The following is a 12,858-nucleotide window of genomic DNA, read 5'->3' as shown; positions in this document are numbered from 1 at the left end:
AGATAAACTACTACAGATTGACATTATTTTATCTTCTAGTAGCCTCTAGGGAATTTTTCAGTGTTGGAGCAGACCTAGTATAATCAGAAGCAAAAAGATTCTGCAAAACTATTTTGTCTCAAGGCATTTGCCTTCATTTGTGAAGTGCTTAGAATTTATGAACTGGATAGATAAATTAGGATTACATGGGAACCTCAGTTATCTAATTCAGCATATCGAATTATTCTTGAATAGTTCTAAGGTAGTTAAAATGCATACATTCAAAATCTTTTGTATATAACCTAGTTTCGTGTCACTCTTACATAAAAGTTTATTTTCTGCTGTCTTTAAGAGTCCTTGCCTTCTTATTTCTTTTTGACTGTTCTCAGTTGTTTTAGTAATGGCCACTAACCCTGAAGCTCTAGATTCTTTCAGATATGGATTTGTCACAAGATAAAAAAATCAGTGGATGACTTTTTTTTTTAAATTGTTCTCAAGTGTAATCTTTATGTCTGTCTTTATATATGGGGCCTTTATTGCTGTTGCTTATTTATTGGGAGGTTTTCATTTGATTTCTGGGTTAAAATTTATCCTACATAATTACATAATTTATTTATGTAGGTAATAATTATGTAGGTAATAATACCAAATCCTTGGTAATAATTGTTTGAATGAGTGAATGAAATCTCTTTATGGTTTCCGATTCTGTCTTTTAAAACGTACATATATATATATATAATAATGGCAGATGTCATTTTTATAAATGTTACTTTTAATTTTTAGATGTATGGTTCCCCTTTCCTCAGCAAAATTCTTTCTATAAAACTACTCCCACTTAATTTTTCCTTATTTGATTTGGGGTTGAAGGGGCTGGAAAGGGCGGATTTACAAAAAGAGAAGAATTGTGATACTAAAGCAAGATGCAGGATATAGGTTCTGCTATCAAATCTGCATTTTTGTAAATTAACCTGAGTGAGGCCCATTTTGATAAATGAAATTAATAGAATGAGAATTGAATTTATGAAGGCAAACTAAAACTGTTTACTGATGAGGATGTCATTCTGGTCGTGAAAGTAAATCTTTGTCTTTATTTTGGTTGATGGACCTCTTATTCTGAAATGGGCTCTTAGGTATCCTTATATTAGTCCTTTAGCTTTTTCATTTGCTCTTGGCATTAACCTTTGCTGTCAATGGCTTTGCATTTTCAATAGTGCTAATTTTCTTTTCTCCTCCAAGTACTGACTTTAGTGATTATCTCTTTGGGTGGCTCACTGCTCTTAACTTGCTGTGCTGCTGAGAGAACTAGATTGATACTACAAATACAGCTAATGCTTGTGGTGTCATGGATACTGTATTGTTAACAAGATCTGAGTTGTTTGGTAATGTTGTGGTACACTGTTCTTTTTCTATCTGCATGTTCATCTAACTTCCCGCTTAGAAAAGATTTTTATGGTATTTAGACATGTTAAGTAAGAGACAATTTGAGATTCACAGTTACTTATATGGCTTGTATCAGCGTTAACTTGTTTCCTATGGTTTTAACGTCCTGTATATAATTCAGTTGGTAGAACTATTCAGTTGAAATACTAACCATCTGTAGTGATTGTTTGTCCGTCTTTTGATCCTGTTTGTTTTAACTTGCATTTTTAGTATGCAACCGAGGATGGACTTGTACACACAAGTGACCAGGCCAGGACTCTATCCAAAGAATGGGTTTGTATTTAAGGGCCCCAGCAGTTAGATCATCCTCAGAAAAGAAGGTAAGGCTCCATGCTGTGGAAGTTAAATTATATAAAGGGCCTAACAAAGGGAGATCAAGAATCTCGATGTTTTTTAAGTCAGGTGGGACTTCTCTTCCCTTTGTGTGATATAAGAAATGACAGAAATCTTGGAAGGAATGGAGACTGAAATTAAGATTGTCATCTTAGTATCTAAGCGATATATATGGAAGTGGTTGTATGTTATTTTGGTGTAAGGGAAAACTTCCATTTGGAAATTATTTTAAAGTATACAGTTAGATGATATTTAGTGTATTTGCAATATTGTGTGACCACTATTTCTGTCTAGTTCCAAAACATTTTTATCAGCTCTGAAAGAAAATCCCATACCCATTAAGCAATAGCTCCCAGTTTTCCCTCCCAATAGACCCAGGCAACCCATCTACTTCATTTCACATGTTTTTGAGGTTTATCCATGTTATAGTATGTATTAGTACTTTATTCCTTTTTTTGTGACTGATTAATATTCCATTTATCAAGTCAGAATTAATATTCTGTCTCGATGGACATGAGTTTGAGTGAACTCCAGGAGTTGGTGATGGACAGGGAAGCCTGGCGTGCTGCAATCCATGAGATCACAAAAAGTCAGACACGACTGAGTGACTGAAATGAATATTCCATTGTATGGCTATATGAGATTTTTTTTTTCCCCCATATATCTATTGATGGGCTTATGGGCTGTTTCCACCTTCTGGGTATTGTAAATAGTGCTAATATGAATAATTATGCACAAATATTTGAATATTTTGAATTATTTTGGGTGTATATTTAGGAATAGAAACACTGAGTCATATGATAACTCTATTAAGTTGGTTATACCTTTTTTTTCCTAGTTTCTCTTTTCTAAAGTTGTGATAAAATAATATATAACATAATTCGATTTTAGTCATTTTTTAAGTGTACAGTTCATGGCATTAAGTACATCCACATTGTTTACAAAGTCTAGCTCCTGAACATTTTACCTTCTTGTGCTGAAACTCTAAATAACATGAAACACAATCTCCTATCCCTCTTTCCCTAGCCCCCTGGAAACCATTATTCTCTTATGTTTCTGTGCATTTGACTATTGTAGTTACCTTATAAATGGAAAAACACAGTATTTGTTCTTTCGTGGCTGACTTATTTCACTTAGCCTAATAATGTTTTTTAAAGTTCATCTGGATATACTTTTAAATATGCCTTATTCCAAAATGATTGTAAGGCTTTTGTTGCATGTCTTCCTTCTCTTCTAAAACTAAACCTAGAGGAAAAGGATTCTGTTAGCTTTTTGAATAATTTTTTCTCCTTACTAATTCAGTTCAGCTCAGTCATGTCCGACTCTTTGTGACCCCATGAATCACAGCACCCCAGGCCTCCCTGTCCATCACCAACTCCCAGAGTTCACTCAAACTCATGTGCATCGAGTCGGTGATGCCATCCAGCCATCTCATCCTCTGTTGTCCCCTTCTCCTCCTGCCCCCAATCCCTCCCAGCATCAGTCTTTTCCAGTGAGTCAACTCTTCTCATCAGGTGGCCAAAGTATTGGAGTTTCAGCTTCAGCATCAGTCCTTTCAATGAACACCCAGGACTGATCTCCTTTAGAATGGACTGGTTGGATCTCCTTGCAGTCCACGGGACTCTCAAGAGTCTTCTTCAACACCACAGTTCAAAAGCATCAATTCTTCGGCGCTCAGCTTTCTTCACAGTCCAGCTCTCACATCCATACATGATCACTGGAAAAACCATAGCCTTGACTAGATGGACCTTTGTTGGCAAAGTAATGTCTCTGCTTTTGAATATGCTATCTAGGTTGGTCATAACTTTTCTTCCAAGGAATAAGCGTCTTAATTTTATGGCTGCAGTCACCATCTGCAGTGATTTTGGAGCCCCCCAAAATAAAATCTGACACTGTTTCCCCATCTGTTTGCCATGAAGTGATGGGACCAGATGCCATGATCTTAGTTTTCTGAATGTTGAGCTTTAAGCCAACTTTTTCACTCTCCTCTTTCACTTTCATCAAGAGGCTTTTTAGTTCCCCTTCACTTTCTGCCATAAGGGTGGTGTCATCTGCATATCTGAGGTTATTGATATTTCTCCCAGCAATCTTCATTCCAGTTTGTGCTTCTTCCAGCCCAGCGTTTCTCATGATGTACTCTGCATATAAGTTAAATTAACCTTCCCTTAAAGAATATTAACATTGTGTGTGAATCTCCTCAAAAGAGCTAGTTATAAGGAAGGACATGGTCAGGAATTGATGTGGCTTCTTTCCTTTTTTTTTTTTAATTGGGTTGCTGAAATTGTTTTTTTGGCATGTCATTTGGTAACCATTTTCATGGCCAAGGACTATGTAGGCTTCAATCACATGGATTCTAAATTAGAAAAAAATGTTGTCATTGCAATGTTGTGTTTGAGAAGATGACAATTGGGAGTCTTAGTCTGTCATTCTGAAGTTGTAGAAGCCCCAGTTCTGGATTGGAAGTGTTGATTCTCTGCCATTTTCAGTGAGGTTTCAAGATGCTATCAAAGGGCCCACATCCATGGAGAATTTTCCAGTCCACAGACCAGTCCACTGTGCATTTTCCAGTACGTGGTGATGAGAGCATTTCAGGTGTTCTTTGCTCATCTCCCTGATGCTGCCTATGAACTTGACAAGCACACTGTGCACAAAATACGTGTTTTGAATAAGAAATGACTAGAATTGAGGAATTCTCTGGTCATCTAATGGTTAGGACTTGGCACTTTCACTGCCAGGACCTGAGTTCGATCCCTGATCAGGGAGCTAGATCCCAGAAGCCTCACGACCAGAAAAAACTGACTAGAAGTGCGACATTTTGAAATATCCTAAATTGACTATGGCCGTTACTCAGTACCACTAATTCTATCCTAATGTTTGTATATTTGGGGTCATGGTAGGATAACAAACCAGGTCCTTTGTTAAAATCCAGGCTTTTGCATTTAACATCAGATTAATCTGCCTTTATATTGAGGATTTTTAAAAACTCACATGGAGTACTGTATGAAATACTTGGCATAAGTTACCTCATTTAATTATATCAACAACCTTGGGATGTAAGGATCATAAAAGTATTTGTTCTCCTTGTAAAGAATTTGAAACATATAGACAGTTACAAGGAAATCAGTAATCATCCCACCATCTAGAAATAGCTACAGTGAATGATTCTTTTTAAGTTCTTTTTTTATATGCCCTCTAGGAATTTTGAACCTGTTTCTTTCCCTGTAACCTTTGGCTGTGACTGTATATTTGCATATTTTTCTCCTCATCCACATGCATATTAAATTCATTACCATTAGTCATCTTTGACGCCAATAGAGTGGCATGTGCTCTGAGAGCACTTTTATATCTGCAGTCTCACTGGAGTTTCAACACAGCCCTGTGAGGCCTCAGGACATGTACCTTGGCTCCATTTGTCAGAGGAGATGAAATCCAGAGGGATTAGACAATTTTTACTAGTCATATAACTAGTGACCAAGCTGATCTAAGACCCATAGTTTCCAGCTTCACTCTTGGTGCTCTTTCCTTTGAGCAAATGAGAGCACAGCGGTAAGTGTTTGCGTTGAACTAATAGTGACCCAGAATGTCTACATCCTGATTCCTGGAACCCGTGTCTTTTGCCTTACCTACCAAAAGGTGTAAATTAAGGATCTCGAGAGGAGTTTATTTTGGATTACCTGGGTGGACCCTAAGCGGGATTATAGGAGAGAGACAGACAGAGATCAGGTAGACACATAAGAGAGGAAGTGGAGGTATAACTACCAGAGATTGCAATCAGGCAAGGAACACCTGTAGCCGCCAAAACTTGGAAGAGGCCAAAAGGAGATGTTTTTCCTGCACTCTACCCTCTGGAGGGTGTGCAGCCTGGCTGACACCTTCATTTCTGACCTCTGGCCTCCAGAATTGTTAAGAATAAATTTCCCCTTGTTTTAAGTCAGTTTGTAGTAATTTGTTACAGTAGCCACAGGAAACTAATATGTTGTGTAAAAATTCACTGGAAGAACAATGTCACTGCTTGTTATAGAATCAGATAAAGGTAACCAAAGCCCATGGTGAGGTCTGGTAAAGTCACACTCTGTCTTTTCCTGTAGCCTTGTCCCCTCAGAGGAGCCTATATTTGCAGAAAGTAAAAGTGAAGTTGCTCAGTCGTGTCCGACTGTTCGCGACCCCATGAGCTGTAGCCTACCAGGCTCCTCTGTCCATGGGATTCTCCATGCAAGAATACAGGAGTGGGTTGCCATTTCCTTCTCCAGGTGATCTTCCCGACCCAGGGATCGAACGCGGGTCTCCCGCATTGCAGGCAGACACTTTACCCTCTGAGACACCAGGGAAGCCCAGACTGCCCCCTAAAAGATAATGCTTGCTTTTTTGGTCATAAGAAACCCCTAAGGACAGCTCACAGGCTATTAAAGATGCCCAAGGGGCACTTCAGAGAAGGAGGTTGTGATGACTGGCTGGAAAAATGCCTCCTCACATGGCCAGAGTTCTTGTCGCCTCAACTTTCACTGTGAGCTCCAAGCCTCATACTCAGGATCTCAAAGGGCAGGGTCAGCTCATAAATTTAAATTTGTCAACAAGTGCTTCCTAACTGTGTTTACAACTATATTTTGCATACATAAGGAGATGATAATTCTTTTGAGGGGACAGTTCCTTTCTCTGTAAAAATTGGGGAAAATATAACTTCTACATATGTAACATTTTTGGGTGTTAAGAATCAGGTGGATTAATGAGTATAAAGTTACACAAACTAAGGTTCTTTCTGTATACAAGTACCTATTTTGTTGTTCTGAATACAATAATCATTACAGGGTTAGACTACTCTCTACATTCCAGACTTATTCCGATTTTACTAGTGTTTTCGTTAATGTCCTTTTTCTATTCCAGGATCCAGTCTAAGATTTCACATTTAGTTGGTTTGTCTCCTTGGTGTCCTCTGGCCTGTGTTAGTGTCTCAGTCTTAGGTTGTTTTCTTGACCTTGACAATTCTGCTTTACACTGTTCTTGAAGTCTTGTGGGCTGTCCTTTAGTTGGATTTGTTTTTAGTAGGTGTTAAGAAAGAGTATATGGAAGTGAAGATCCCCTCTCATGAAGTTTCATGATATGTATTATCTGTTGTGTTGTACCCAGGTGACCTCCCTGATGATACCAATTTTGATCTCTTGGTAAATGGCTTCATCCATTCAGGCTGTCTTAACACAATTCTGTGGACTTGGCTGGCTTATAAACGACAAACATTTACTCTCTCACAGGGTTCTGAAAGCTGGAAAGTCCAAGATTAAGTGCTTCTGGTTTCCTTTTGTGTGTGTGTGTGTGTGTGTGAAACGTTTTGTCTGTTTACAAGGTTATTTTTGGAAGCTCTTGTAATACATTAAGCCTGGTATTGTCATAGCACCTAAGTTTCATGGAAAACAACAACAAAAATCTCGATGTAGCTCTCATTTGAATAGGTGTGTTTTTTTCTCTTTTTTTGGCTGCACTGGGTCTTTATTGCTGTACTCGGGCTTTCTCTAGTTGCAGTGATTAGAGGCTACTTTCCAGACTCCGCATTTCGGTGGCTTCCCTTGTGCTGAGCACTGGCTCCGTGTCCTCGGGCTTCAGCAGTGGCAGTGGCAGATGCAGCAGTAGGGGCTGGCAGGCGGTAGCTGTGGCACATGGGTTTAGTAGCCCTGCAGCGTGTAGGATCTTCTGCAGCAGGGATCGAACCTGCGTCTCCTGCTTTAGCTGGTGAATTCTTAACCACGGGGCCTCCAGGAAGTCCTGAAGGGTATTTTTTATTCTTGGTCTCTTAAGTGTATAGTTTGGATCACTTTGTGGATTGAAAAAAAGTTTTCTTTTCGATCAGCATAGTGGCTGATATTTTAGTTTCTGCCCCCCAAATTCAAGATATCTTTTGAATAAAAAAGAGCAGCTTTGAAAATTGGACAAAACTTCTCTCTTCCTCCTCCAACTAGGATTATAAAAATGGGCCAGAATGACAAATAAATATTGATTCTTTTGACTTAACTGACAAACAGCCTTTCTTTGATTAAAGAATTTGAGTTATGGGTTTTATTTTATCTTAAAGGAAGAAGAAACTGTTCTTCTGTCCTAATCAGAGATCCCACCTATGAATTATACTTTTCAGAAAAGAGATGTCAAAATTACTGGGAGGAAATGAAATATTACAACTACAGATAGTCCCTACATACGAACAAGTTCTGTTCCGAGAGTACTTTTAAAGTCCAGTTTGTTAGTAAGTCCAACAAAGTTAGCCTAGATACCCAGCTAACACAATTAGCTATATAGTACGGTACTATAATAGGCTTATAATGCTTTTCACACAAATAATGCATAAAAAACAAACATGAGAAATAAAACATTTTCCATGTTACACACAGTGCCTTGAAAAGTACAGTAGTACAGTAGGGCAGCGGGCACACAGGGGCTGGCATGGAGTGAGCAGGCAAGGGCAGCTACTGACCAGAGGAGGGATGGGCGGTGGGGCAGCCGAAGGACCGGCGGCAGTAGGAGACGCAGGGCAAGCTGCACCTTCCCTCGCACACCTGACGCTGATGGCACAGGATCTGGTTCTTTGCTGGCTTAGCTTCTGTCTACCCTCTTGAAAAAAACAGTCCAGCGACGTCTGGGTAGTAGCTGTGATTTCTCGTCATAGAGGACACAGTAGCACTGGATCGCATTCTGAATGGCTGCTGCAAACTCCTTGAGCCGTTGTAAGTTCCCCTGCTGTGCCTCAAAGACTGACGGTGCCTCCTCAAATAAACAAAATCCCCTGCCATCTCCTGTGTCGTGAATCTCTTCAGTTCTCTGTTTACTTCTTCCTCTTTTCTCTCTTTGTCCTTTCTCTGAGCTTCCAGTGCCATCAGGTCTCTAACTTGCGTTTGCATCTTTGAAAGTTCGCAACTTGAAGGTTCGTATGTAGGGGACTTATGTAATCAGAGTTGCAGGCATTTTTTTCTTTTTAAGGTGTGTAGGTTCATTCCATAGGACATAACACCAGTTGGTGAAACCAGATATCTTAAAAGGATTCTTTGTAAATATACATAGAACTTTTAATGGCAGCTTAGTGCAAAATGCAGCATTATATGTTTTGACGCAGATCTTACTAGAAACGAAAGACAAATTTGCGGTTGTACCTTAAAAATTGTCTTTGCATAAGAGTGTTTGCTCTTCTGCAGCTATAGGGGAATATGAAACATTTTCTCCTTATCAGTCTGAGATTTTCTTTTTTGTTGTTGTTGTTGTTGACAGCTAGGAATCTACAGATGCATTGCTAAATTCTAAAGTTGCATTGGATACCATGGGGATTAAAAGGCAGGTCTGAGAAGGTTAAGCTTTTAATTTTTTCAGAACTTGTCCACATTTTCACAAAACATGAAGGTATAACTTTCAACATCTACAGTGATTTCCTACTGGAATACCAGTAGTCTGGGCTGACAATGAGGAAGCTAGAATTCATTGACTCTGATAACAGACAGGTCCATAGTTGACCAACTTGGCTGCATCCAATTCCTCACTCTCAGCCCAACTCGCAGCAAATCCTGGCTTGCCGCCCTTCCATTGCCAAGTCCAGAGGAAGCCAGGGCTTCAGTGTCACCGGCCTCACTTTAAGTCCATCTCTGAAACCATTGTGGCCAAGGACACACAGGACTCTAATGGGCTATATCTGGGTCACTTGTTGGGCTTGATGGTAAAGTTGCCTCTTTATGGCCTTGAGACTGGGGGCAGGGCAGTCATTTAAGGAAAATCAGGTGCTATGGCCAAAAGATAGACAAAATAGATATTGGACAGCAATAATAATGTCGGGTCATTAATAAGAGATTTTCCTATCCAAATTTAGTATCCAAAGTGAAAGTGAAGTCGCTCAGTCGTGTCCGACTCTTTGCGACCCCATGGACTGTAGCCTACAACGCTCCTCCGTCCATGAGATTTTCCAGGCAAGAGTACTGGAGTGGGTTGCCATTTCCTTCTCCAGAGGATCTTCCCAACCCAGGGATCGAACCTGGGTCTCCCGCGTTGTAGGCAGATGCTTTACCATCTGATCCACCAGGGAAGTCCTGGAGCTGGTTTCAGTGCCTAGTATTTTAAAGCTAAGTGCTAAATTATGGTCCCTTTGAAAACCACATTTAAAAATGAATTCTAACAAAGAAACAAAAGTTTCTCTGTTCTTAAGAGTACCTGAATCTAAATCTGTATTCCAGTTTTGAACTCTATTTTTTGCTATATGCTGATTCTTAGTTGTGGCTGATTCTTAGTTTGATTTTCATTGGAGTGTGCAAACTCCTAGTTGTGGCATGTGGGACCTGGTTCCCTGACCAGGGATCAGACCCAGGGCCCTCTGCATTGGGAGCACAGAGTCTTAGCCAGTGGACTGCCATGGAAGTCCCAGAATCTACTTCTAAAGCAAATCTAGGATTAACCACAAATACAAATTGGCCATATGAACAGAACTAAACTCTGAAGAACTATATTTCTATCTTCATTTCTGTTTCTCATTTACATGTGAAAGTATACACATGCCTAGTTAGTTTTCATTTTAAAGATTGTGTGTGGGATATAAGTAAATAGCACAGAAGAACCAATTTGCATTCAGATTCTAGATCTTCCAATTACTGGCTTAATTGCTCTGTGCCTCAGGTTTCCCATCTGTAAAATGGGGGTGACATGGCAATATAATAGGGTGGTTGTAAGGATGAGATAGTCCACATAAAGGTGGTTTTTATAGATTGGCCACTGACATATAGAACTCTTTTGCTACAGTGTCATTATTTAGTGCTTTTTTTTTTCCCTTTTGGCCGCACCACGTGGCATGTGTGGTTAATTCTCCCACCAGCTATGACACTTGTGCCCCCTGCTTTGAAAGCATGGAGTCTTAACCACTGGACCACCAGAGAAGTCCCCTCTCAGTGCTTCTTACTGATAACAAATATTCTTGTTTGAATTTTTTTGAAATTTCTTATATTAGAATTTAATATTAAATTTTTGTCTTACTGGCTTGATTTATTTAAAAAATGGTATGGAACCTCCACTATCACTAAAATGCTTGGATAACTTGGGGACCCAGAATAAGGAATGGAGAGAATAGTCTCCTCACAAAGGATTTAAGTGAGGAGGTAAAAACACACATTATCCCATGCATGATAATATGGCTAGGGTATTGTGGAAATGCCAGTTATCACATAAACTTCACTTGTCAGCAGTGTATTCCCTGAGAATTTGCTGTGTAAATACCAATTATGTCTGTGTAAAATACAAATTTGGAATCCTTTTAAGATTTTTAGACAATCTTTTTTTATGGCAACTAAGAATTGTAAAATTGAGAGTCTATAATTTTTTCTTTTGTTCTTTCTTTTTTTTTTTTTTTCAGTATTTGAAAGATGTATGGAGATCCTGAAACCTTCAGACATAAGACAACTTCCAGCAACTTCAGGAGAAGTTTGTCTACACTCAGGCTGCAGTATTTTCAGCAAACATCACTGGACGGTGGGCAAAGGCCCTATCTTTTGGTGGAATGAAAAATTTGAGCCAGTGAAGCCAAATTCTCATTGCAAACAGCATGCTTGGCTCCTTGCTCAGTGCAAACAGGCATTTAAAATGTGAATTTGAAATCGGGTGTCTCCATTACTACCAGCTAGTATGGCATCATAGGTGTTTCCTAAGTTTTAAGTCTTGGGGGGGGGAAAAGTACTCCACTAACATCTGCCATCTCGACCAGGAACTCTTTTCTGGAAGCTCCATTTATGTGTGTTCCCACTCTTCTCCCCATCTTCTGCACAATCACGTGCTCTTCTGAAGTAAAAATAAGGTCTTGGAGTACGTAAGTCCCAGACTTACAAAAAGAAATAAAGCTATTATTTTCCCAGTCTCTTGGCCATCACAATGTCTTACAGTTAAAAGCCACCAAAAAACTATTTTTAAAACACCTTGGAATAAGTGAGAAGAAATGGCACACCCATCACAAAACATATATAGTTTAAAAGTTGCAATTTTTTCTCAGTGGGTATCAGTTGTAAATAAAAATGAACTAGGGGCCAAAATATAAAACCAAAATGAAGCAGCTATGTGTAGTTATTAATTTCTAGTTTGAACTGTAACTGAATACTGTGGCTTCATATGTATTATTTTATACTTTTCCCATTATTGATGGTTTGGACTTTAATAAGAAATTCCATAGTTTTTAATATCACAAATGAGAATATTTGAACAGTGTATTCTAGAAAGCAATATACTAACTAAAGTGAATGCTTGTATATAATATAGCCTTAATCCTTTTTCTCTAATGCCTTAACTGTCAAATAATTAAAACTTTTAAAAAGCCTAGGGTTATAGTCAGCATGCTAGACTGAGAGGTAAACACTGATGAGAACAGGTACTGATGCTGTCAGTGTTTAGCACTATGTGTTTAGCTGTGTTTATGCTCCAGAAGTGCAATATTAGACACTAGCTAGATAGTACTGCTGCCTCGTGTAACTCCAAAGAGAAAAAAACAGAATTTGATTAACCGAGTGCACATGTTCCTTTAAGTTACTCTTAATGTCCTTAGCTTGAATGCAATGCCATACAGATTCATGTGGCTGCTATTTTTATTTACTTTGCATTATTTTGATTAATACCTTAAATGGAAAGCCAAACATTCCCTCTTCACTGACCAGTAATGGCCCTTTAACTGCAGTAGGAAAAATAAGAAAAACCATGTTGTGTGATTGGTGATAACTGGCACTTAAGATCATAAAAATAGTTCTTTATACTTGGCTGCCTTAAGATGCTGTTTCCCCAGAGCTCTGAAAGACTTTAAGATAGGCAGTAATACTACAATACTACTGAATTTTTGTAGAATTGTTACATTTGATAATAAAACTTGCCTGTTGAATCTCCATGTTTGCATTCTGTTTTGTAATTAGAAGAGTTAAGGGTAGTAGGTGAAGGGTGTGGTGGGTAAAGCTGTCTTTCCTGAGGTGGTAGGATATTTCCTTAAGTTACTGTGAGTATTTGTAGGTGTGCTGTCTTGTGTCTGACTCTTTGCGACCCCATGAACTGTAGCCCGCCAGGCTTCTCTGTCCATGGAATTTTCCAGGCAAGAATACTGGATTGGGTTGCCATTTCCTTTTCCAG

General features: G+C 39.0%; 1 protein-coding gene across 1 annotated transcript in view; it reads left to right on the top strand.

The window, feature by feature from the left end:
- ESRP1 (epithelial splicing regulatory protein 1) overlaps positions 1-11,751 on the top strand; it is a 58,146-nt gene extending 46,395 nt beyond the window's left edge. Inside the window, exons 15-16 of the mRNA XM_068983593.1 lie at positions 1,630-1,739; positions 11,114-11,751. Coding sequence (XP_068839694.1) covers positions 1,630-1,704 — 75 coding nt within the window. The 3' untranslated portion in view covers positions 1,705-1,739; positions 11,114-11,751. The remainder of the gene's footprint in view (positions 1-1,629; positions 1,740-11,113) is intronic.
- Positions 11,752-12,858: the final 1,107 nt, after the last annotated feature.

The sequence above is a fragment of the Capricornis sumatraensis genome, chromosome 11, assembly GCF_032405125.1.
Source record: "Capricornis sumatraensis isolate serow.1 chromosome 11, serow.2, whole genome shotgun sequence".
NCBI lineage: Eukaryota > Metazoa > Chordata > Mammalia > Artiodactyla > Bovidae > Capricornis > Capricornis sumatraensis.
The sequence above is the reverse complement of the archived record's forward strand: the minus strand, read 5'-3'. Positions and strand labels throughout refer to the sequence as shown.